The 27,759-nt window shown below is 42.2% G+C and overlaps 1 protein-coding gene across 2 annotated transcripts in view; it reads right to left on the bottom strand.

Annotated features, from left to right (window-relative positions):
• Nucleotides 1–456: 456 nt before the first annotated feature.
• LOC144032262 (protein shisa-8-like) overlaps nucleotides 457–27,759 on the bottom strand; it is a 94,853-nt gene continuing 67,550 nt past the window's right edge. The window contains exons 4-5 of one of the 2 annotated variants that reach the window (XM_077540011.1): nucleotides 7,399–7,515; nucleotides 457–4,388 (exon numbers count right to left, since the gene is read on the bottom strand). In XM_077540011.1, the coding sequence (XP_077396137.1) occupies nucleotides 3,883–4,388; nucleotides 7,399–7,515 (623 nt within the window). In that variant the 3' untranslated portion in view covers nucleotides 457–3,882. Of the gene's footprint in view, nucleotides 4,389–7,392; nucleotides 7,516–27,759 lie in introns of both variants that reach the window. The other variant, XM_077540003.1, reaches the window with a different exon arrangement.

Consider the following 27,759-nt stretch of genomic DNA (forward strand, 5'->3'; position numbering starts at 1 on the left):
TATATATATATATATATATATATATATATATATATATATATCCATCCATCCATCCATCCATCTGAACCGCTTGCTCCTCACAAGGGTCGCGGGGGGTGCTGGAGCCTACCTCAGCTGGCTATGGCCATTAGCCGCGGGTACACCCTGAAACTGGTTGCCAGCCAATCGCAGTAATTATATATATATATATATATATATATATATATATATATATATATATATATATATATATATATATATTTTTTTTTTTCCTTTCATTCATTATATATGTGTTTTTATTTTGGTATTATTTTTACTTTATTATATATGCATTTTCATTCATCATATATGTTTTTTTTTTTATTTACATTTATTTTTTCCATTATTTTTTTTAAATTTACTTATACAGCACAGTACATATTTTTTCTTATATATATATATATATATATATATATATATATATATATATTTTATTTTTATTTTTTTTCCTTTATTACGAATGCTTTTTCATTCAACATTTTTTTGTTTTTTGTTTAATTTACTTATTATACAGCACAGTATATACTTTCTATCTCCGGAATGCAATGTCGTGGAGTGACGGGACAGACAGCGTTGGAAAGGTCTCGTCGAAACAAATCCGATGCCCGTATACCCCTCGGACCTCGGGTTCGAGAGATACAGCTGCACAAAGACCCAAAAAAATAAACAAACCAAAAACCACGCTGTAAAAATAAAAAGCATGCTGTACAAAATCCACAAAACAGCGAGTCCGCAAAAGATAAACCCGCAATAAACAAGGGAACACTGTATAGCATTTTTTCTTAAACTTACTTGAAATTATTGGCAATTTTATTTTATTTTAATTTCAAATTCGTGATCGTAAAATGGCCAAAAGAGGGTGGCCAATACTGGTATCGACCACTGTTGCGAGCACGATATCTTAAAATAAGGCTAGTATCAGCACGATACCGATACTGATACCTGGTATCAGTATTCACCCATCCCTAATTATTTTCATCGAATATATTTTATTGGGGGATTCCTTGGATTAGTATTGTTTACACGTAGGACACATTTTTACTAGATCCATGTCCAAATGTGTGCATTTGTACGTTGTAACACTACTTGAGATCTCAAAATCTATGAAGAACATTGTTGTTAAATTGACAAGATGACATTTCTCATAGATTCAATGCCATTCAAGATTCATTTAAAATGACCTAGCGATTGGAAACATATTGTTGCGTTGTACAATTTCAACTGTAGCCCACATGTGCTGGAGGATAGCTACTTGGCACGACCCATCCTTACTCATATGAACTGCATTTCTAAAAAAGCCTTTTCAAGTAATGCCGAAACATCCATTAGTTTTCTTCTAATTGCAGTGATTTGCTTCCCTTCTAAAGTTTTATGTGAAGCATACTCTGGAGGCGACTGCAGCTAGAGAATCAGGATGGTCTTGGAGAAGGCTGCAAGGCAGCGGAGAGAGAACAGGTGCTAAATTGTGTGTGACCCTGCTAAATGATCCTGTTCGATTAGGTTCCAACGTGATGTACTAGCATGTGCCAAGCATACGAGATGCACTGCGGCACAGCTGCTGTCCTGATGAAAATAAATGAAGGTGAATTCAATTAATAAGTCAGCCTGTTTGTTGTGTGCACTTCAGTGGGACTGTGGAGCAAGGAAGCTTCGGGTAGCTCCGGTTAAAATAGTTGGACGGCGCTAACGTACTCTGATGCATTTAGGAACATCCTTACTGTATCATGAACTTTTGTGACATGGACACTGCGGCACACTCATGATTTTATCATTAGCGTTAATGAAGAGGCCTCTCCAAACATTGCGTGTTGGCCCCAAACACAATTACTGGGCTCTTGAAAGATGCGCATGATTTATACTCATGATATTATTTAAAGCGTACAGTACCTCAGGGTAGGTGATGAATTGGAGGTTATGCATTGTGAGTTGCTCCACATACATCATCATGGATTATATTGTAAAACTCAATTGCGTTCTCTCCTTTGAATTGTCTCAAAGGGGAAACAAATCACTACCCACATAATGCGAGCGGTGCTATTTTTCAGTTTATCAGCATTGGGCTTCAAATAAAACGTTTTTGTTTTTTTAATTGACTCCACATGATTAAAAAGTGTTTTCTAGCATTCGTGTACGCTCACAAGGGCACCATTAATACTGAACATTTACATTAACTACTGCAATCAATGATTACTACTTTCAAACATTAATTTTGTACAGTCGTGTATTTCCTGCATGTTATTTTTGGCCAAACTATCTTGTTGTACAACCAGCATGGATCAAGGTCTAATTTCGCAATGAAAAGTGAATGCAACTCAAAAATGTTCTTGACAATAACATGTTCTATGCACCCCCACTAGTCTAGACACAGTATGGGGTATATGTCACGGAAGAGGTGGGACGTGATTTTGCACATCAGTTTGTTTTCGAATGCGGAACCGAGGGGCGCAAAGTCGGGAGCACATGAATTTTTGACGCAGCCCACACGTGTGCAAAAACAGTCCCGCCTCTTCCGTGGCATATACCCCATTCTGATTAGTATTGTGTTTGTGGAATATGGATTAAGCAGTAAAAGCCCCCCATTTTTATTCATCACAGGGGGGCGGCCATTTTGCATTTGCTGTCGACTAAAAATGACATCACAGTGTCGAAGGGCTCAGGTAACGACCAATCATGCCTCAGCTCACCAAAGTCACAAGACTAAACTCAGAAAACAGGTGAGCTGTAATTAGTCGTTACCTGACAGCAAGTGGCAAAATGGCCGCCCTCTGATGATGGGTAAAACGGGGTGGATTTTGCGGCTTAACCCACATGAATCAGAATACCGTATTTAGACTAGTGGGGACGCATACAAGAACATTTTGGGGATGACCTCCCCTTTAAATAGTTTGAATGATTTTTCATATCACAAGCAATTCAAGTTGCTCCAATGGAAACAGATCATAGATAATTTTTTTTCCCTTATTCAAGCGTGCATATTTTGCGACAGCCACTAAAATCATCATCCCTGTGTGAAAACATGACAGTTTTAAAGTCTTTTCATGAGAAAGAATGACTTTAAAAGACCTTGGTAGTTGCAATCTTTTGCGCCATTGTGGAACAATCTGGAGTATGTTTAGCATTCGCGCGAACACGAGGGAGGTTGACCGGATTTAGCATCTGCCGCAGCACAGCTTTCTTATTCATGTGTGCAGTTTCCGAGGCTGTTGCGCCATGAGAGAAGAATATTATGTATTTGTGCCTGCTTTGGGGCGGAGGCTACTGTGGTCTCTGATGCTCCTGGGAACCCTCTGTAATTTTTGACAAGCTCTGTGCCACTGTTGTGGTTCACATCCCTCTCATCCTCTTATTTGCCCCTGGAAAAAGGCAAATAACCCTCACCCTCCTCTCTGGTATGAATTGCCAGGCTGATCTCTCACCCCCCCTTTGGGATGGAGGGTGGTGGGAACTGACAACTTGATGGCATTGTCTCTGGTGATGGGAAGCTACAGTCTTGCGGGCAAAACACTGCCCTAGCAGACTTTGATAGGACGAAAATGGGTAGATTGAGCTGGTGCATGCAGGGTAAATAGGGCCTTGTGTGGGATTTCTTGCCGCGGAGTCGCTCGGGACGCAGTTGAGCGCTATGCCAACACACTGAGAAGCCGATCACTTATTTACAACACAGCCGCCACCTTCTCGGCTCGTCTGCTTTTCTGATCCGGTAATCTTACAAAGCACACCCATGTTATTGTTGTCAACAATGATAAGGAAAAGGCAGTAAAAAAATTATCATACACGATATTTGCCTGCCCCTCCTGCAGTTAGGCCGCGGATATAAAAGATATCAGAGCACATCTTTTGAAGTGTGTTTTTTAGTCGTCATGTTCAAACAGTGACTTCCGTCTTGCTGTTAGTCGGCAGTCCCTTGTGCTTGGGGTGCATGTGCGGCGAGTGGCCGTAGCCCAGCGGTTGGGAGAAGAGCTCGGGCAGCGTCTCGATGCTGAACTGCCTTTTGTTGGAGTAGGCTTGACGCCGGCTGTTGGGTTGTTGGTGCAGCGGTTGGTGGTGTTGCTGCTGGACGGTGTGGTGATGCTGCGGCGGGCCCTGGAGGACCATGTGCGACGCGGCCGGGCGCTGGACGTGGCTCTTGCTGGGGTCCCAGGCTTTGAAGGCCGAGCCTGACGTGAGCGGGTGGGTGTTGGTTTTGGATATCTTGGGCTTGGGGATCTGGGATGCGTTGATGGTAATGGCCAGGGGTGCGTGGATGTCGGGCGGTGGGAGGAAGGACTTTTCCTTGGGGTGGAAGTTGATTGGCTGGAAAGTCGGAGGAGACTGGCGGTGGGTGTAATCTACCATTGGGTAGCTCTTGTAGTAGTCTCTTGGTGTTGTATCTGGATTGATAGGAAAGAGAAAAATGTCAAGACAGATATGAACTTCATGTGCTTGTACTTGTTCCAGTTTCTTGATTCCACTAGTTTGCGGATTTCTTTGTATGGTTAATAACTGTATTTTGGTTTAAATGTTGCTTATATCAAGGTGTAATTCCACTGTTGACCAATAGATGTCAGCATGCTTATTTAGTTAGAGATGGCGTATGTTTGAAAGAAGAATAACAAAACAGGAAGTACTTTATTTCAACATAAGCCTACTTTTTGTTGAAAGTTATTGAATGTCATCTGTTGTAATCTTTCTTTGACGCTTACAGAAAGCAAAGACTACTGGTTAATTTTATAATGTACATTTTGGGCATGATTATTGAATTCTATTGTGCGCTAAGCTTGGTGCACTGTTAGACAATATATGCAATATTTTTGTTATCCATTGCTCTTCCTCGCTCTATTGTCTCATTTTTAGATCTAATGCTTAAATACTTTAAAAAAAATATCAATGCTTTAAATGCTGTAAAAAAACAAGCAAGGATTTAAATAGGATATTTCATTTGTTACATGGGTGGTCTGGAACGTAACCCCTGCAGTGGAGGGGAGATTATGTATATAAAATCAATTTTAAAATGAAATGAATTCAAATGCCATTCATCCATAACAGTATCTCAAAAAACACTTCTTGTTAACTTCTTAAAAGAAAGTGCTGTATTGCCTTAAAACAACAACAAATTATCATGAAAGAGAACACAAAAAAATAAGCTGTTTTAAATGTGCGATTAATGTATTTTGTATTTGTATTGGACCATTTATCCCATTAAATAAATGAAAGTGCATCCATTACAGTGGCTCTCCTTGCCCACCTGCGAGGGTATATTTTTTTCCCCTTTACTCTAGAATTGGCATATTTGAAACTCAAACCTCCAAGTAATCTCTCGTAACAAAAAAACAAAACCAAAAAAACCCCAAAAGAGACATAGTTAACACCCAAATATAGTGCTGCATGACGTTAATCAATTATGTCCATCCCTAACACACAGCTGATCTGTCCAAAATAATCACATATTTTTTTAAATGCTATGATGACCATTTCATAAGTAGAATTCTCGATCGCAGACCTGCAACAAAGCTGAACATGAAAGTGATTTTTTGTTTTTTTTGTCCATTTGCCCATTAGCTGGCAGGCTACTGCCTGGTTGATGGTGCACTTTCTCATTATAACATTGTGACTAGCTGAGAAAAGCATCATACTGTTACCTCAAATAAACATCTGAAGTTGTTTTATGTACTGTATTGATAGGTAGCAGAAAATAATTTTGTTTGAAAATTATCTCACGCAATTGTTGTAACATTCAGGTGTGAAATTCCAAATAGACAACAAATGTGTTCAGACTATATCAACAGCACCTCTGCTGTTTGCAGTCAAGTAATGCACTTGATTTGCCCCAAAATCATTCAAATCCATTCCACACAATCAATTAATCAATTAGTTTGCCTATTCCTAACACAGAGCTAATTTGTCATCTAAAGATCAAATTAAAAAAGTCACTGCAAAGGAGATGAAACCTGCGGGCTGTTTGCACCCCCAGAGAATACGAGTGCTACCTCGCATTCATTCAACTGAGCTTGTTGACCGCAGTCTGACCATGAAGAATTAGAAATAAAATGAGGGGCCACAGCTTTGCAGAGTAAGTGGCAACCAAAAAGAGGGAGCAACGAGATGATGAGGGAGTGTTGCACAAAAGTGTAGGGAATGAAAGTAGAACGGGTTCAGCATGTCATGTTGGATTAGCGCCAGCTCCCTGAGAAGAACGCAACTGCTGTTCGGTCATCACCACTGCAGTCCCCTCATCCCCCAACACACACACACGCACACGCACACCCCCACTAGCCTTAAGACACCATCAACCTTGTTTTTCCCTTTTATGAATAATTTCCTTCCTCAAGAAAAACAAGCTGCTTCGAAAAAAGGTGTCATCTTTCAGTTTCCTTATAAATACTACACTTGTAGTTACCAGTAGTTTTTTTCGTGTCCATTTATTTGAAGTCAAATATGTGATATATTTCTGGAGTTGTATGGAATAATGATGATACATTTGGGGTGCAATGTGTAGCGTTCTAACATCATCTGTGGTGTAAAATGTGTTCATAAAGGTTGGGAAACCAACAAATGGCTGTGTGTGTGTGGGGGGGTGACTTTGTCTGCACAGCCCACAACTGTCAACTCTCTGGAGGCCATTGTTCATTTTCTAGCCAAATCGTAATTCATCTGATATGTTAAATAATTCAAACTGGTGTCCAACATTTTTCCGCTGTTCTGTCTGCACATTTTCAGTGAGTAGTATTTTCCACATTCCTCACTCTTTTCTCCTCTTTGGTAGGAATCAAATGATAGATGTTATATTTGTGTGCGTGTTGGTCCATATGTTTTTTTTTTGTTTTGTTTTGGGTTTTTTTTTATATGTGGACCTTTAGAAAATGTTGCAATAGCACAAACAGTATGAAACCGTTTTTGTCATTTGAGTATTGGAGTTGTACCTCATGCAGCTTTGTCCTATCTTAGAGATCCAATTTGCCATCATTGTTTGCTTTCTTTCACAGGCTCACATTTCTATTTAGAGAAAGGTCAGCTGTCAATAACTGTCAGCGTTCTAGTGGCTGAGCTGGAGACAGATGAGTAACGCGTCCATAAATATGCGCTGATCCCAGTTATAATCAATACTGGACTTCCCCGGTTTCATAATGCTAATGGACTATTAATGCAGTTCAATGGTATGCATAACCAGGTTCCAAATTTGAAAAAGGAAAACAGCTACAACCGATATAAGAAGTCTACAAATCCCTGTTTAAATGTCAGTTTTTTCTGATGTAAAATGATGAAACCAAGATAAATCATTTCATGTAGTTTCCCGTATATCTACATTGACAGGTTTGTCCCATTTACTAGCTTGGCACGTTATGCATACAAATGGTTCCTCCATAGAAGTATTCAGCTAGTGGGGAGAATACTTACCCTTACCTGCACCCTTGAGTGAGGAGTACTTATTGAAACCGATTCCCAGGTTGTTATGAGGGTGAGACAAGGCCATGGCTGGACCCAGAGGAGACAGGGCTGCATTATTCAAGTGGTTATGATCTAAAATAAAAAGAGAGGGAGAGAGAGAGAGATGTCTGCATTACCATTTTGTCCCACATGGAAAAATAATTACAGGAAGTTAATGTACCAATGCTTTTTAGTTGTGAATCTGTAAACCGTGTTCACTGTATTCTGATGATACAAGAGTTGAGTTCCTTTGTCGGAGCACACATAATGATTATCTGAGGCCCAATGGCCATTTGTGCATGTGCGTCAGCCCCATTACATAATATTTCAGCTTGAAATAATAATAATAAAAAAAAGTATTCATGCCACCTTTAGAGGTGCAAATAACCAAGGAGGTATCATAAAATGGCAACTCACAAAGCTATGAGCATGACATCATCTTAAAACGCTACTCCATATGTGTCACAAAAAGACGTGACAGCCTCGTAGCCACACTTTAGCCGTCATGACCTTTTGAACTCCGCTGCTAATGTTCACTTTGGCTGTTCTCATCAGCTGTTTTACAGCCACAGCAGGCAGCTGTTACCGCCAATAAAGCTCTCATAAAGTCCCGGCATGCTACCTGCACACCACCAAACGCTCGGCAAACAAATGGAGGGACTATTTGGTGAACATTATGGAGCATATAATAGCGGAAAAGCGGTGGCGGGTGACCAGACCTGAGCTAAAATGAGCTTAAATGTTGTACATGTGTACCTACTGTAGAATGCTACGCTACAAACAATCAACCATGGCCGTAACCTAATGAAGTGGTTTAATTGCAGATCAATTAACGCGAAGAAGTTGATTTCTAAAGATGACTGCAAAGCTGAATTGATTTCACATTACAGCTATTTTCTAGTTGTCTGTACTTGAAGCTTGCAACATCAGAAACAGGACAACACGCAATGCCACACACGCTAAGCTTGTGTGTGTGCAGGGGAGATACAAATTAGAGCTCCTGGGCCGGATTTAATTGTCTTTGACTTTGGTGCTGTATCTCTTTGTGCACTCTAAGGTGCAGGCAGCAATCTGACACGGGATCTGCACTTTGAAACAGTGGTCGGTTGTTTGTAGACCTATTTGTGTGTTGTTGTTGTTTTTTACGCTTAAAAAAACTGTTATCATCGCACTTAGATCAGGCAAAATTCTTGAACATGTTTTGATATGTTCCCCTCTTAATTTCTATCCATCCATCTGATGAAGTGTTTGCATAATTAAAGCAATAGCATGAAATGGATAAAGCATATATAACTACAACAGCTTCCAAACTCCAAATCACGACCTGAAACACAATTTGTTCTGGGCTGTTACTCAAACTCAGATTGGATGGAAGCAGATTTATTTATTTATTGAATTAGGGAGTTTGAAATAATTACCGTATTTTCCGCACTATAAGGCGCAACTAAAAGCCTTCAATTTTTTTCAAAAGCTGACCATGCGCCTTATAATCCGGTGCGCCTTATATATGGATCAAATTGAGCCGCAACAGGTCTCGCTGTCAAGACGCTATCGGTGACCCTGCACGATCGGTGACGTGATGCGCAGAAGATCCCGCCATCTTGGATCGCCGACCAAGAGATGAAACTGTCCGCCTCTGATGGGAATCTTACAAAGTCTGACAATTTCTCTCAATATCTCCTGTCGAAGCTGGTTATTATTTTTGGAATAAATATCACCAAAAAGCCATAAAAATGCAAAGAAAAAGAAAACGCATCCATCCATTAATTTTCCATTAGCACTTGTCCTGATTAGGCTCATGGGTGAGCTGGAGCATATCCCAATTGGCTTTGTGTGAGAAACACCCTGGACTGGTTATCAGCCAGTCATTTACACTCACATTCACACTACTATATATCAAGAACATTTGCTCATTTGCAAATTTTTAAGGGAATGAGGAGAGCCACTTCGACTGGCAGTGAATCAAGTCAGCACAAACCACCTGTTTTAAACTGCATGCATCTGCGAAAGTACCCGCAAAAAGTTAAACCCGCCCCTGTGCACATTTGGGCTCTCCCTGAACATTTTAGTGGTGGTCAGAATTGTACAACCTCAGGGGCAAACAACCTTGGAGGTTCCACTATATTCTCTGCATGCATTTACAGACTCATAAACCTAACACCTGTGACCGCCAGCCCCACAATGCCTGAGAGTCGTATCAGAGGAGAGGAAATGGGACAGGGGGCGATGTAGGGAGACTATCATAGAGTGAGGGATGTGACATCAACACTGACTGATTGAATTGGAAACACATCTTCACTTCCCCGTGTAATTGATATGCAGCGATGACACGCTGTGTGCGGCACGCTGAGCTGAGAGGCACAACTGTGTGATGTAATTTTCTGTGTGCGGTGACCGCTCGTTGTCTGGCTGGTGCCACCTGCGCTCCAAAATAGACATTTATGACCCCGAAATCAACTACGCTCAAACACACGAAAACATCATCTGTGCCTGCAATAACGGATCTTTGAGTGGTTCTTAATAACGCTGATAGAGGGGTGAGCTTGTGCTCTCTAAAGTGTCCTACATTCTCAAGCATTCTTCGAGTGAGCCAGTAGTGGAAATAATGGAGCAGACAGGGAGAGAAAGATGAGCAGAATCAGAGAGGGAGTTAGCCAGAGATAGACTGCGGGGGTGAAAAAAAAATCAACTAATTGATGGAAAGATCCTTGGCCAGTCTCCAGTTTGACCACAGGGCTGTTCCCAGCCACCAGAGCGCTCCCACAGAGTGTGGCACAGCCATGTACGGGTCTTTTTGCTTTTCTGGCTTCTTTCTCTTTTATTTTTTATACATCTGTTGAATTATTTCACGACAACTCGTTTTGCAGCACTGCACTTAAATTAAGTCAAACTAAAAGCTAGGAAAGCGGATCTAATGATTTGACTCTATAAGCTTCCAAAGTGATGTTATTTGATGTATACATGTTATGACATGCTATTTTCCAAGCATATATTCATAGACGTTTTTTTGTTGTTTTTTTTTTGTACACGAGTTAGTGGGAAAATTTTAAGCATGCATATGACACTCATCTCATCCAAATCAACCAATAAGTATAGTAGTATGGAGTATAGTATGGTATGGAGTCCTTTTCACTCTAAAAACAGCTGGGTCAAAAGTAACCAAATTATGGATCAAAAATGCACCGATCCACTTCATGGGTCATTTTGACCCAACTTTCTGGATTGTTTTATACAAAATGACCCAATTTTTTGACCCAAGTAAAGGATCTCACCAATATTTATGAGTTGTTTTGCCCTGAAAGATTCATTTCTTGACTCAAAGTTGGGTCAAATCGAGCAAAGTAGAGAATCGATCCATTTTGACCCATACTTGGGTTATTTTTGACCCAACTATTTGAGTGTGGGATTCACAGGGCAAGTGACACTATTTGGTAATTGCATTTTAAGTGGCCCACCATATTGGAAGGAAGTATAACAATGTGATACATTATCCCGCAGACAACCAAGTTATGAGAGTAAACAAGTAGGTCTTACTTTATCATTGCTATTGTGACAGATTATTATTATTTTTTAATTATTAAGTGTCGTCCTGTAATGTACAATATAACCATAATGTAACTGGTACTGTTTCGGAGAGCCCTGCATTTTGAACTTTGGCAGCAGTTTCACAAACTCTTGGTAATGAATCACAAAAGCTTCCATTATGAGTCAATATGCTGTACACAGACTGTTTAAATAATCCATTTAAGATCATATAATAATGCTATTAATTGCTGTACTCTTTTTCATCTTAAAATGTGAGACTGAACTTCCTCGCAACATGAAAAGTGAGTAATAAGGAATTTAGTCATTTGCATTTCCAAGCAAGATAATGTCTATCTGTTTCTATTTTAAAGCTGCGTGTTCATTTTCTGAGTATCACATCTCCAGCCTATTTTACATTTTGTATGCTTTCATGTGTGCTTCCGGATGCTTCCCGTCTGCTTTGTCAGTGTGGTATCATTGCAGAAATTATGTAGGAGTGAGAGAAAGCGAGAGAGCAGATTGAAAGGAAAATGTTTCCCGTGTTTTGTATTCTTACATACATTTCCTCCAATGCCCCATTTTTGCTGTATGTGAGTTTGTAAGTGTGCCTTGTTTTTGATGTGATATAGTATGAGGGGGCCTCTGAGGAGAAACACTCATATGTATTCAAATTTTTGTTCATTAAGGGAGGCAGAGAAGCAAATGAGGACTTAAGTGTATGGTTGTGATTCAATAACGTGGGGGGACACAGACAGAGGGTGAATTGACCATTTTGGGGCATGTTTGAGTACACAGATTTTTTTTCATTCCCATAAACCAATGTCAAGGTCCACATGTCCATCAAACTACTTCAGTTGGAGTTGAAGCATGTTGAAAATACAAACGCTTCAATCAGTGTGCGTGCATGTGTGTGTGTAGGACCGCAGGGCTCAGCATCAAAGTACAGCACTGCTGTAAGGGCTTCTGCCGGCCTCATTCTGACATGATAACTGACACTCACAGAGGGATGCAAAGAGGAAGAAAGATCCATGAAGGGGTGAGTGACGTGGGTGCCATTGAGATGGAAGGAGTGATTTGCGCTGTTTAATAATAATACCTACAAAATAATGCATTTAAGGGACTTCACTAATCAACCACTGTTTTACATAACTGTCTGACATCCTCAACTGGGACACAAGTGTAGAAAGAAGTTTTAAACACTATTGATAGGAATATATAATAACAATAAAAAACAAAACAAAACCTGGTTCTACTGGTAAATCCTGCACGGTGCTGGCATAACACCTGAAATTTGCAGATGAGCGCAGTGTGCCGAATCTGTAAATTGGAGGGATGCTCCGCTATGGGAGTGGTCTAAGATGAGTTCAGTCGCGCACCAGACATGCACTTGAGACCCCTTACAGCGCCACCAACAGCCGTGCTGATGATGATTGAATTATTATTTTTATTTTTTAAAGTACAATGAAGGATGAGTAAGCAAAGCATTGAGAGTCAAGTACGGTCAGTGTATGACAACTAATAGATGGACATTTCGCTCACATTTTTGTGCTGTACTGTTCATGCGAGAGTGAAAGAGAGGGCAGAATATATACTACATTACACATACATGCTGGGAATTCAGCAAAAATGAAAAGGCCTTAAAATCAAACAACATGTTTGTGACTCAGACTTGCCTTCTGGCAAATGTGCCCATTTAAATTAATAAAGCATAAACTTGAGTGTGTCTTACCCCAAAACTGTGTTTGCAAGGATTGTAATTGTGCATAATTTGGTCAATTTCTTGAACCTCCTTGGAGCAAAGACATCCCTTTGGGAAGTTGGCAAGCCCTTGTCCTTGCCTCCATCCTACTTTCCTCTCGCCATATTTTTGCTAATGCATCACCTTGAATCACCTTCTTCTCCTCTGTCAGTGTTCATGTTGCTGCGTGATGCGGCTTTTACCCTCTTCTTTCTTTCCAAGGTACCTGCTTTTTCCTTGATTGTAACTTTATGTATGAGGCAGGCCATCTGTTGTCTTGTATGAATTAAGTTGGGTGTGAATGCATCTTCACTCTCTTTGTATGCTTGATCACTTCCTCCCATGGCAAGATTATTGTTTCGGTGGGTAAATAGACTTCTTCTTGCAATTCATTTGTTCATGAAGAAGCACAACTTTTATTTTCATAACATGACAGGTTATTTTTTTTCTAAAAAAAAAATAAATAAGGAATTTTGTATTGTAACATTCTGACTGAATTCCTATGGTATTTAGAGTTATGTATAGTGAGTATGACGGCGTAATAGGGCCACATTATTTTATTTTTTTCCAGGGGGGTAATATTCTGAGAAAAAAACTCGGAAAATTCGCAAGAAAATTTTTTTTTTTGCCACAAATTTGCCACAAATACACATAAAGTAGCTATAGTCTGATGTGAGGATTCACTGAATGGGTAATGGAACACTGTTTATAAAATGAAAAGGCAGGATGGAGACGGATTCATTCTTATTTTAACTTTACTCGTCATACATGGTGTTATGTGTCAGTGGATCCAAAAAACATGAACAAATAAGTAAATCTACAAAAGGATTTTTTTACAACAAAAAACAAGCACACAGACAAAAGTTGAACAAAAATAGCTTGCAATGGCAAGAGCAAATTTAATTAACAAAAAATGCACACAACAAATACATGGAACTGAAAACATATTTGAGCCAATCCAAAAGAGCAACAAGACAAAGTACAACAGAAATCTTCAAAAACTTACAAGAATCAAAATCAAAGTTAAGGTCGCAAACAATGTCTAGGAGTCGAAGCTATCGTGGACTGAGGCATGAGCAAGCGAATAGTCCGACAAAAGACAGGAGCAGAACCAGCCTCTTAAATATGCAAGACATAATTGCTGATGAGCAGCAGCTGTGCAGAGTCTCATGGACGCCACCGCAGGTCAGGCTCAAACTGGAATTACAACGAGACAACTGAGCGCACAGTCTGCAGGCATGGAACACGACACACGGCAGCTGGAGCGACAACACTTCCCGATTCTGTATCAGCTGACTAACACTAACCAATCAGAAGCTAGCTAGCATACCTTAGGTAAACGCAAGTTAATGACGGAGAGCAGAAGTTTGCTACTTTATAAAGTGGCAAATTTGTGAGTTTTTTTTTCTTTGAATATTGCCCCCCCCCCCCCCCCCCCCCCTCTCTCTCTCTCTCTCTCTCTCTCTCTCTCTCTCTCTCTCTCTCTCTCTCTCTCTCTCTCTCTCTCTCTGTCTCTCTCTCACAAAAGATGTTTGAGAACCCCTGGTATAGGGTGCGTACTGATGGCACGTGACTGATTTAATGAGTTTAACTCTCGTGTCACGCGTTGGTTAGAAGGGTCACCTCACAATAGCTAGGCTCCGGGTTTGAACCTCCTGGTCAGTTTTCATTTTCCCACAACCCCCTGTTATTCCTGTGGGGGTTCCCCATGGATGCATTGGCTTTCGCCCACAGACATTCACGTTGGGTTAATTGGACATTGTTGCTTGCAGATGTTGTTGTGTGTGCGGCAGTGAATGTGTCATGTCTGTGATCTGTCCTGGCTGTACCTCCACCTCTGACCCACTGTCAGCTGGGATAGACTGTAACGCCATGCAACCATGCATCACAGCAAATGGACGGAAGGAAGGATTAGTGGCTTATTTAAATAATAAATTGTGTTCCAAAATGTATGCAAGATATGATAGAAATGAATATGCACGGACTTTACTTGATAGCATATTGAAGCTGAGACATTGGTGACAGAAAGTGGTCTGCATTGTAATCTAGCCCAGTTCTCAAACGGGTGTACGAGTACCCCTCGGGGTACGTGAAGGCACTCCAGGGGGTACATGTGTTTAAAAAATATATTTAAAAAGTATTTGTAAATATTTCTTATATATTTCAATAAGTTCATAAAATGAATTTTCTATTCAGTAGGCAATTGAATTTCAGTGTCTTAAAAACCTCACATTTCCCCCGTACCAGAATGGTTTGACCCAACTTGTCATATGCCACCTAGAATAACCTGTGAATCACTTGAAAACTTTATTTAAAATTAAGTTCATTGTTTCTTTTTGAGAACAGAGCTTTACTATAATCCCAAAAGATGACACTTTATATTGATAGTAATCTGTATGTGCACAAATCTTCATTTGTAATTCAATTATTTATTTATTGTTTTTTTTAGTTCTATCTTTTTATTTCCAAATAGTTCAAGAGACCACATAAACACAAATAGAGTTCCAAAGTTTAACAATAAATCAGTATGTATGTATGTATGTATGTATGTATGTATATATTTATTTATTTATTTATTTATTTAATTTGTTTTTCTTCAATCAGAAATGCATTGCGCTGGCTTAGGGGTACTTTGCTGAAAAAAAATATATTTTACAGCATTGAAAAAGGTTGAGAACCACTGATCTAGCTATTGTTGGTGTAAGATGAGCTACCTAAAAATAGAAACCAAATAAGAGGGGAACAAAATGCTACCATTTATTTATTTATTTATTTATTTAGTATTTATATCTCTGTCATGATATTTTATCAAAATGGGCATTGCATATAATAAGCAATGTGCGCATTAAGTTTGCGCATGCGTGAGGGAAAAAAAAAACGAGGCTACCAACTACCCTATCAATTTGAATGGTGGAGATTAGAGTGGTGACAATCTTTGCGTAACTGTACACTTTAAAGCTTGCAAGTCAACTTCCCCGATGTCAGTAAACCACACGCTATGCATGTTAATTAATAAAAAACATCAACTTTCCAGCGGTTAAAACATTACTATTAGAGCTGATTCCATTGGATCCAAGTTTGGTAGTTTCGCCGACCCTCAATGCACCACGCCGCTACCCATAATGCAACTTGATTTTGAGATGCGCACTTCGGTTATTGACAGATCATTGCAGTGTGTATTTTTCCCCCCTTTTGTAAATAAGTTGAAAGAGAACATCTACATTTACCAAAGTATCTCAAGAATCTTGTACTTCTATTAAAGTACAGAGTTTGCAACCTCTGGCTGGATCTAAGCAATAGAGTTGTTGACCAAACATTACTTAAAACTTCTTTAGGGACTAACTAATACGAGAGTGTTGCTGGAATGCAATATTTCTCCCATGTTTATGTTTATGCAGCATTGCCTCAAGTGAAACACGGGGAAACTTGCACAATTTAAAAGCTGAACTTGTGAAGAAGACCTGAGTTTACCTTGCGTAGTGGCATTTTTCTTACTCACCCTCACTTTTCTTGGCTTGCTCTGCGATAACAAGTGTGCTTTCATTATTATTAACACAGCCCCTATTCCCACTTTCCGTTCATTTCCATCATGTTTTGCACTGTTTGAACGTGTCAAATAGAGTTAATAGTCGATTTAGTCTCCCAATTCCAATAGTTTTTACTCCTCTACCGCCAGCACACAATTTGCAGGGTAACTGAGGGCTTATAACCCCATTACTGAGTGCAATAACTTTGGATGCTTGTCCAGTCAGCACTTTATATAATCCAAAGGCCCTCTATGCATCTACATAAAGAGTGAAAAGCGGTGAAATAAACACAAGGCAACATGAGGTGAGCAGGTAGAACTTGGAATAGACATTGTTAAACTCCATGATTGTTTGGGACAGCTCGGTGGGTGACAAACGGGAATAAGGGGGACAGTGACCTACTTGAGAAATTGAAAACTGCTTACACATGATGTTTGTCCTGTATTTATGTGCTACTTATAACAAATATGTTCAGTTTTGCATGGGGCGATTTAGCATACGGTACACTGTAAAAAGGATTGCAATCAACATTTGATTGAAGGTAATAATATCCATTCAAAACAGGATAAATGTATTGATTTCATTGTGAAAACTATTTATTTTGCATTGACAGACCTCAATTTTGATTTCAACGGAACTAAACATACGTCCAAAGGACCCAAAATAAAGTTTTTGATTTCCTTGTTCATGTGTTCATGCCCTCCAGGTCATATATTTAGTTTGAGTCAAATGGGCTTGCGCACATTGAAAACGACAGCACATGGCGTTGCTGTACATGGGCTCTGGGTGGCGCAGTGGTTATTGCCGTTTGCCTCCGATGCAGGCGGCGTGGTTTCGCTTCGCCACTTGAGAGATCATGTTTCTATATGTGAGTGAATGCACTTTTAAAACAAATGGCATTGTACTGTATCTGTAGCCATTAAAGGCTGTACTATATTGTTGGGCTTTGAGTGAGTGTTTAGAATTTGGTAGTTTGAAGGTCAACACTACTTTCAGAAGGCACTTTGATATCATTTGCTTGTTAGACAATCTGTTTGTTGTTGTTGTTGTTGTTCTTTTGAAAGACTGACCATAATATAAATGGGATATTCTTCCTTAGTGTAATAGTTTCTCAGTGGACTATGTTACATGACCTACAGTGACCATTTCATGCCATTAAGTACAGACAGGTATGTATTATTTTCAGTGTTGCCACAGTTACCTTGAAAAAGTAACTTAGTTACTATACTGATTACTTGGTTTTAAAAGTAACTAAATTGCGTTACTGATTACTTGATTTTAAAAGTAACTAAGTTAGATTAAAAGTTACTTTTTTAGTTACTTTCAGCAGCTGCCGATAACACCATCTCAACATAAAAATAATGCAGTAGAAACGGAGTTCCAAATACTTTATTGAAAGTGTCACGCCGCCACCAGGCGTGGCGGCTCATGCTTTTATTTTTGTGTCTCTGTTTCCCGTTTTACTCTGAAATCCTAACTCTCCTCTCACCCCAGGTCACTTGCCCTTCCTGCCGCTCACTCATTACCGGTCCCCGCCCATGATTATCACCACCTGCCACCAATCAACCCACACAATAAAAGCCACCTGCATTCTCCCCTCCGTTGCCGAAGTGTCACCGTCAGTGCATGGAAGCGTCCCACAGTCCTTATGTCCTTGTTCATGTTGCCTAGCGTTGTTGCCTTGTTTTTGTGCCTTTTCCTCCCTTTTGGAGCGCCTTCAGTTACCCCTTTTGCCTTGTGCCCTTTTTCCTCCCTAGCGGAGCGCTTTCTGTTGTCCCCAGTACCTTTTGCCTGTTTTTTCCTCCCTAGTGGAGCGCTTTTTGTTCTCCACTTTTTCCCCTCCCTGTTCTCCTCTCAGTTTGAGAGGAGACCTCTGTTGGCCGGAAATAAACCTGCTGCCTTGGTGGCCTACCTTACGCCTGCGTCTGAGTCCTACTTGACCTCGCCTTGTCAGTACACTTCGGCCAGCATGGACCCAGCAGGCATGGTCGAGGCCGCACTGCAGAGCCAGGAGGCCCGGCTCAACAATCAGGACCAGATCCAACAGACCATGCGGTCCCGGATTGAGGAATTGACCAGCCAGGTCCACGAGCTGGTAAGCCTCTCACGGCGTCGAGTGCCAGCTTCCACCAGACAACTTCCTCATCCTGAGTTCTCCGTCCCGACCACGCCATTCACCGGGGTAGGATTAAGACTGGCCTCCCCAGAACGATACTCCGGTGAACCCGGGCGCTGTCAGACTTTCCTCACGGAATGCGACATTCATTTTGAACATTTACCACAGGCATTTCCCACAGCCCGGTCCCGAGTGGCCTTCATGGTGTCTCACCTGACGGGACGGGCCAAAACCTGGGCGACCGCGGAATGGGCCAGGGGTTCCTCGGTCTGTCAAAGTGTACAGGACTTTCAAGTCGCTTTGCGCCAAGTCTTTGACCCAGAGAACAACGACCGAGAGAAGGCACGAGCATTGAGCCGGCTTCAACAAGGCAAAGAACCTGTCAGCGATTACGCTGTCCGCTTCCGAACATTGGCAACGAACAGTGGCTGGAACGCCATAGCACTTCACGATCATTTCTTTAAAGGACTCTCACCTGCCATTCAAGAACTTCTGATCCCCGTAGAACTCCCCACGGACTTGGACGCTTTAATCTCCCTCGCCATCCGCACCGATCATCGTCGCCAGGAGCTGGCTAAGATCGGCGGACCTCGAAGGAGGGAGGAACCCACCCCCTGGTCACGGCAACCGGAGGCCAGAAGGCTGCAACCCATCTTTTCTTCCCGACCGGAACCAGGAGAGGTGGACCTCGCCAGCGACGAACCCATGCAACTGGGAAGGGCTCGGCTTTCGCAAGAGGAAATACAGCGCCGACGCCGAGAGGGCCGTTGCTACTATTGTGGTGGTCTTGGACACTTGGTGGGATCCTGCACCACGAAGGGCAACTCTCCGGTGAGTTCCCCGTCACCCCGACCCGCCAAGAACCACAGACTCACGCAAATTCAGATAGCCCACCACAATGTCACCACAGATCTGTCAGCCCTTATCGACTCCGGATCCGACGAAAGTCTCATGAACTGGGAGCTCGTAAGGCAAATACGAGCCTCCACCGAACCCCTTTCCTCGACCATCCTGGCTAGAGCGCTGAATGGCAAAGAGCTCTTCAAAATCACCCACATCACTGAACCTCTGGAAGTCCGAATCGGATCTCACTTGGAGACTCTCCGCTTCCATGTTTTTCACGCATCGTCCTCCACGTTGGTTCTGGGCCATCCTTGGTTGCGTGTACATAATCCCAGAATCGACTGGAACACTGGAGTCGTTCTGGAGTGGGGAACGGACTGTATCTCACACGGGTTGGAACCACCCTCACCCCGAAACTCCACAGCCCAGGTTCACCAGGTGACTCTCGTCCCACCGGCTCAAGAAGAGTACCCAAGCCTGCACACTGTTCCCTCCTGCTACCACCACCTGCGGGAGGTCTTCAGCAAAACCAAGGCCATGACTCTTCCTCCACACCGACCGTATGACTGCCCGATCGATTTGATTCCCGGTTCGACCATTCCCAAGGGGAGACTGTACTCGGTTTCAGGACCAGAACGCCAAGCCATGAACAATTATATTGACGACTCCTTGAAAGCCGGCCTCATCCGACCGTCTTCCTCACCTGCAGGCGCAGGTTTTTTCTTCGTGAGTAAAAAGGATGGATCCCTACGCCCATGCATTGATTACAGTCCCCTGAATGACATCACTGTTAAGAACCGGTACCCCTTGCCCTTGATGTCCTCGGTGTTCGACCAGCTGCAACAGGCTAAGATTTTCACCAAGCTCGATCTCCGGAACGCCTATCACCTCATTCGGATCCGCGAGGGAGATGAATGGAAGACGGGCTTCAACACTCCACGAGGACATTATGAGTACCTGGTCATGCCATTTGGCCTCACGAATGCTCCAGCCGTCTTCCAGGCCATGATAAATGAAGTACTCAAGGACTTCATAGATCACTTTGTGTATGTTTACTTGGACGACATCCTGATTTACTCTCCTGACCTAATGAGCCACCGAGACCACGTAAACCGAGTCCTGCAACGCCTACTGGATCATCATCTGTACGTGAAAGCTGAGAAGAGCCTGTTCCACGTCAACACCATCTCCTTCCTGGGATTTGTTGTTTCACCCGGGAAGGTGGAGATGGACTCGGACAAGGTCAGCGCCGTACGAGAGTGGCCCACGCCGGACTCTCGGAAAAAGGTTCAACAGTTCCTCGGATTCGCCAACTTCTACCGTCGTTTCATAAGAAACTTCAGCACCATTGCCGCGCCCCTACACGCCTTGACCTCCCCACAAGTCCGGTTCATGTGGAACCCGGAAGCCGAAAAGGCATTCAGAGACTTAAAAGCACGATTCACCAATGCCCCAATCCTCAGGGTCCCTGACCCCAAACGCCAGTTCGTGGTGGAGGTAGACGCCTCCAGCATTGGAATTGGGGCAGTTCTGTCTCAGCGTTGTCAAGAGGATGGCAAGACACATCCGTGCGCCTTCCTCTCACGAAAATTATCCAAAGCTGAACGCAATTATTCGGTCGGAGATCGGGAGCTTCTCGCCGTAAAAGTGGCTCTTGAAGAATGGAGACACTGGTTGGAAGGCGCCGAACTCCCTTTTGTGATCTGGACCGATCACCGAAATCTGGAATACTTACGCCAGGCCAAAAGACTCAACCCTCGACAAGCCAGATGGTCCTTGTTTTTCAACCGCTTCGTATTTTCTCTGACTTACAGACCAGGCAGCAAAAACATCAAGGCGGATGCGTTGTCAAGAGTCCACGAATTCGAGCCATTGAAAGCCGAGCCTGAGACCATCCTGCCCCGGGACTGCATAGTTGGAGCCATGAGATGGCAAATTGAGGACGATGTCAAGGAGGCACTGCGCAACGTCACTCCCCCCACGTCTTGCCCGCCACGTCGACTCTTCGTGCCTGAGGAACTAAGGTCTCAGGTGATACACTGGGCTCATACATCACAGCTGTTTTGTCATCCTGGAGTCCGCAGGACCATGTATGCTGTTGCCAGGAGATTCTGGTGGCCGGCAATGGAGACCACCAAAAAAGAGTACATCGCCGCCTGTCCGACTTGTGCCCGCAACAAGACGTCCACTCAGTCCCGGATGGGTCTACTCCAGCCACTACCAATCCCATCCAGACCATGGGCAGAAATCTCAGTAGACTTTGTAACCGGACTGCCCCCATCTCACGGTAAAACCACGATCCTCACAGTTGTTGACAGATTCTCGAAAATGGTTCGCTTCATTCCACTAACCAAGCTCCCGTCCGCCAAGACCACAGCAGATATCATGATCCACCACATTTTCCGGTTCTACGGCTTTCCATTGCACATCGTCTCAGACCGTGGACCACAGTTCGTCTCCCGATTCTGGTCACAATTTTGTAAAGCTCTAGGTGCCAAAGCCAACCTGACGTCTGGATACCACCCTGAGGCCAATGGACAGGCAGAACGATTGAATCAGCAACTTGAAACCGGACTGCGATGCCTTGTCTCCCAGAACCCGACCACCTGGAGCAAGTACCTGGTATGGGTCGAGCTTGCTCACAACTCTTTGCCCACATCTGCCACAGGTCTTACCCCGTTTAAATGCGTCCACGGCTACGATCCGCCATTCTTCGCCGAACTAGAAGAGGAGGCAACGGTCCCCTCGGTCAAGGCCATGATCCGTCGGTGCCACAAGGTCTGGTCGGCGGCCCGGACGGCGCTTCAACGCCAGGGAGACCGGGTGAAGAGGGCCGCCGACCGGAAGAGGAGACCGGCACCAGAATACCGCCCAGGCCAGCGAGTTTGGCTATCAGCCAAACACCTCAGGCTCAAGGTACCATGTCCAAAGTTGGCCCCGCGATTTGTGGGGCCTTTTCCAGTAACCAAGTCCATAGGACCTGCCGCCGTTCGACTCCGTCTGCCACGATCCCTCAGAGTTCATCCTACATTCCACGTCAGCCAAGTCAAGCCTGTTCATGAAAGCACACTGGTGCCCTCCGAACCCGACCCACCCCCCCCGGAGATGATTGAAGGCGGCCCCGTTTACAAGGTTAGAAAACTTTTGGATGTTCGTAATCGGGGCCGCGGAAGACAATACCTGGTGGACTGGGAGGGATACGGCCCGGAGGAAAGGCAATGGGTCCCCTCCCGGTTCATCGTGGATCCCTCGTTAATTGATGAATTTTATGAAGATCACCCTGACATTCCTGGGCCGTCAAGAGCCGGCCGTTGAGGGGGGGGTACTGTCACGCCGCCACCAGGCGTGGCGGCTCATGCTTTTATTTTTGTGTCTCTGTTTCCCGTTTTACTCTGAAATCCTAACTCTCCTCTCACCCCAGGTCACTTGCCCTTCCTGCCGCTCACTCATTACCGGTCCCCGCCCATGATTATCACCACCTGCCACCAATCAACCCACACAATAAAAGCCACCTGCATTCTCCCCTCCGTTGCCGAAGTGTCACCGTCAGTGCATGGAAGCGTCCCACAGTCCTTATGTCCTTGTTCATGTTGCCTAGCGTTGTTGCCTTGTTTTTGTGCCTTTTCCTCCCTTTTGGAGCGCCTTCAGTTACCCCTTTTGCCTTGTGCCCTTTTTCCTCCCTAGCGGAGCGCTTTCTGTTGTCCCCAGTACCTTTTGCCTGTTTTTTCCTCCCTAGTGGAGCGCTTTTTGTTCTCCACTTTTTCCCCTCCCTGTTCTCCTCTCAGTTTGAGAGGAGACCTCTGTTGGCCGGAAATAAACCTGCTGCCTTGGTGGCCTACCTTACGCCTGCGTCTGAGTCCTACTTGACCTCGCCTTGTCAGAAAGTGCATTTTTAACATGAAAATAGTTTTTTTTTTTAAATGAAAAACAAAATAGGCAGTCTCTCTTGACTTCTTGTAACGTAAATACTTTTTATAAAACAAAAAATAAAAATCTATTCAGGTTGAAAATGAAAATCCACTAAATTCCTCTATTGTTTGTTCCGCTATTCCAGTGTGTACACTTGAGTCGACTCGTGCATGCTGAAAACGTGACTTGTCTGACGACCTCATCCCATAATGCTTCACGGACCAGTTGAGGATGGAAATAAATTATTTTTTAACACTTTTATGGTCCATAATGTACACTTTTTTTTGTTGCGTTGTGTGCCTGTTGGTGAATAAAACTAGTAGTAAAAGTATCATTACTTTTGTTCTGAATGTGCAAACCATTCACGACCAGACCATGGCTGAATTCAGTGTGGTGATCAATGACTTCCGCCTCATCTTGGTAATTAGCGGCAGTTGTTTGTGACTGTTACAACAGTGAGATAGTTTGCCTTCTTCATGAAAATGTGGAGTAACGCATTGAATCTGGACAGTAACTTTAATCAGACTACTTTGTAGAATAAACGCGTTAGACTACTAGTTACTTTGGAAAGCAAATTTTTTTGAGTAACGCGTAACCGGCAACACTGATTATTTTGGTCTATACATTCACAGAATAGATGTGTAGTAGTCCAACTACATGTTTGTGTGAATTCTTGAATCCGTTATTTCCTTTTCATGCTATACTGTACGAAGAAGTGCGCTGAGTGTGACAGGCATTTAAAGTCCCTCTTGTCTCCTTCAAAGGCTTCGTGACTTGTCATTGTTTCTTCCTCCTTCTCTCCTTTACTCTCTAATTGATCATAACTGAACAACAAAGTGAGTCGCTATAGGCCAATATTTTCCTTCTGAAAAGTCAATTATTCCAAAGAGGTAATTGTCCGGCACTATCATATTTTCGAGCATGTACATATTCTTGTAATGTTCTCTGAGCGTCAGATGTAATGTGTGTGCGAGTGTGTCTGTGCAGTGTTGTATAATCATCTCCAGCTTCCCATAACAGCTGCAGAAATTTGGATGGCGGGGGAGAATGGTGGGGGAAGAAAAACCCACGTTACGCAACGGGACTCAATTTGGGTCCAAAATTCATAAGCCTCATTTGCCCCAATTAATTTGCCAGGAAGTACAATGGCTTCAGATTTCTGATTAGCAAGGCGTCATATCTATCTGGAAAAAAAAGATTATGTAGCCACCGCTCTTAAATTGCATCTGCATATAGTTTCAACAGAATTGTTTTCCACCTTGATGTAAATCCTTTCCTTATTAATCCCCCTGTCGACACATCTGTCAGACTGTCCCTCTACCTGTGAAACTAATGAATTGATAATAACCAATGACGATGCATCTGTGCATGTAAGTCGCACTGTAGTGGCGATTCCCTCAGCGCTGGTGAAGTGATGAATTATTGAGCTAATCTGAGCTTTGAACGTGTCCTTTCATCGCAAGGGCCAAGCAGACCCTGGAGCTTTTTCACTTTGCACTCACATATATATATCGCCGACTCAAAGGCTCCATCCCTTAAGCTTGAAGTTCCCTCCAGTCCAGCTTGTCGAGCGTCTGGACTCCTTCAGACGTGGCATATTTTTACTGTGAAGAATTTTGGTGCAGATCCAAATATTTATGGCATATTATGGTTTATCACATTTTACACTACACTGAAGAGGTTGGAATGTTTTCCGTTGCGATGCATTATAGATGTGCTGACTCTGTGGGTCCGTGTAGATTTTAACATCTTTTTACAGGGAACTGATGGCCCTTGGATGACATATACGCTTTCGTTTGTGTCATTCTACTCTTTATGTATTCAGGAAAGGAAAGAAAAGGAATTGAAGATCTACATTGTATGTGCTCTGCATTGTTGCAAGATTTTGTAAATCACAATTTAAGTTATGGCCATTGTCAGATTTGCTGACAAAAGCAGGTGTCACTTATGTTGTACCTACATAAGATGTGAACAAGAAAATGAATTATTAAATATTGTCCATTATCATTATTTCTTATATTTTTCTCCATTAGGACCACATCAATTTTCATTAATACGAGTCCTGCAGATGCATTGAACCACATGAATGCAGTCAACTTAATCACTTAAAACAGTAGTTAATTTATTCTTCTTTTGTTGTTAAAATATAATCCATTGAACAATTTACAAATTGCGGTCCAATTATAAAGAAACCAAAAAGACTTGAATACCGTCATCCCAAATGAATGCATCCAGTTGTCCAATATTGGGGTAAGATTTCGAGCACACCACACCTTACAAGATGGTCAAGAGAAGTCAGTTGTCACCACTTTGTTTTAAAGGGAAAGTTTGAAGTTGAAAAAAAAAATAAAAATAATAATAATAATAATAATCCACATATGTTAAAACTGTCATTATGACCTTAGTACAGTAAGTACATACTAAAGATATGTCACAAAAATCTCTCTCTTCTATCATCTTTTGCCTCCAATTTGATTTGCAAGAAACCAATGCATCTAAGGAAAAGCAACGATTCAGAGAAAGGAAACATGAGTGACGAAGCATCAGTCATTTCTCTTGTACTTTGCAGATACACTCATAGACGGCCCACCCTCATGATCTTGCGCTGACCTGTAACCTTGGGCTACAAGAGCTTTGTTGAAACTACGACAAACTATCCAAATCCGGAAAAACAAGGGTGAACAGTTGCATTTCTGAAGTGGAGAGACCTCAGGCAGCTGAAAAGATTCAGGGCCGATGCGACAAAAGCATCAATTCTAGTTGACATTTAAGTTTATCACATCTTTTTGAGCTTTTGATTGCATATGCCAAAAATAAAACTTCAAACTTCTAACTTTTAGTTTTATAGTAACCCTCAATTAAAAATAAACCATACTACCAATGTACAGAGTAACAACTGTGGCTAACGTCGGCTTGTTTACATTGCTAATGCTAGCTTATGTTTGCTAGCGCTGCTTGGTGAAGCTTGGTATGCGTTCTCTGTGAAATTGGGAATCACGCCTGTATTGTTATTATTATTATTAAATGGGCGTGGCTAAGTGAAGTGATGCTACATTCAAATCTTACAAGCAGTTTTAACAATGTAAGCAACCCCATTAATGAATACTATTTTAATAAAGCACATACACTTTGATTAAGAAGTGTTTGCCAAATTTTGAGTGTTTTGATGAGTTGTTAAACTAAAAATTGGCCAATTTTAAAATACTGATGACATGTGTGCTTTGTGTAAACATGCTTTATCTTGATTGAGCTGAGAGGATGTATATGTCATGTGAACTCAAGAATATGTTTTGGTGTATGTCCTTATTCTGACATGGACTTTCTGGACAAGTCCGCTTCAACATTTATAAACATGATCTCCAGGCTTAAGGTCAGTTTTCTCTTGTTTGCAAAAGTAAGCGGCAAGCAGGGACTTATTTATGAATTCCTTCAGACAGGAAGAAAGGTCATGGGGTATGAATATTACATTGCCCATGAAAATTTACAGAGTAGACCTTTGATGCAGCCAATGGATTGTAAGCTCTAAGGTGAAAAACACGGCAACGACTAAGGAGGAGGGTCACAGAAAGACAAAAGTGAAAAATGTGAATGGATGTTGTACATGTCATAAGCTTTTACTTACACAATTGCCTTCCTTCAGTGTCACTCTCATAGTTTAGTGGGGGCAGTCTTGTGTAATGTAATTTGATGTGTAAAGCTCAATGACAGTGACACAATACAGTGTGTGCGTGAGAGAGAGAGAGAGAGAGAGAGAGAGAGAGAGAGAGAGAGAGAGAGAGAGATGATCTACTATTAGTGGAATGCTCCTTGTACACTACATAGCACTGTAACAAATAAGATAACACACACATACAAACGCACGTCAAACAGTCACTGTGTCATGTTTGAAATGTCCTTAATTGTAGATAGCGTAGTCTGGGCACTCGCAACTTTCACGACCACCCAGACTTCCCCTGAGTGTGTGTATGTGTCCGCATGAGTGGAAATGATCTCATCCATATTCTTGGGATGAACCGCAGTTGCTTAGCTTGCTGACTTTACAAAGGCCCATAAACCCCTCTTGTCGCCATCCTCCACGCTCTGCCATAACAACACTTGACACCACTGTTCGATCGCAAATATTAAACGAAAGCATCATCGGGGAAATACCGTCACCCCCTTGAAATTAAACTTAAAAAGACAATCAATAGTAATAATGTTTTTTCTTTTACCAACTTGTTACTGCCTAACCAACTTTTTGCATCCAAACAGCCATTTGGGGATGGGGTTGACCTTTGCTTCTGGGACAATTCATTGCAATCACTGATACGTCAACAAAAAAAGAGCCATAAGAACTAACCATAATGTAAGACACACTACTTTGAACACACAAATTTGCTCTATGTAAAATCAAAGCTACTAAAATTTATGGACATTGTATTACTTCAAACAGCGTAAAGTATGTACAAGGCTAAACACAACACATTACCGGAAAACATCCAGAATATATTTCAGAATAGGGATGGAAATTAGGATTTAAGTTAAGGGTTTGACACAATTTCAAAGTGCTAAATATACGCACAACTAGGAAAGGTTTCTCTGTCAATTTGTGGTTGGAAGCTGTGGAACAGTATCCTATAAGTAAGGAATTAAAACATCAATCTCAAAACATCATTAATTTCAAAAGAAGGTATAAAAAT

Source organism: Festucalex cinctus, chromosome 1 (assembly GCF_051991245.1).
Source record: "Festucalex cinctus isolate MCC-2025b chromosome 1, RoL_Fcin_1.0, whole genome shotgun sequence".
Lineage (NCBI taxonomy): Eukaryota > Metazoa > Chordata > Actinopteri > Syngnathiformes > Syngnathidae > Festucalex > Festucalex cinctus.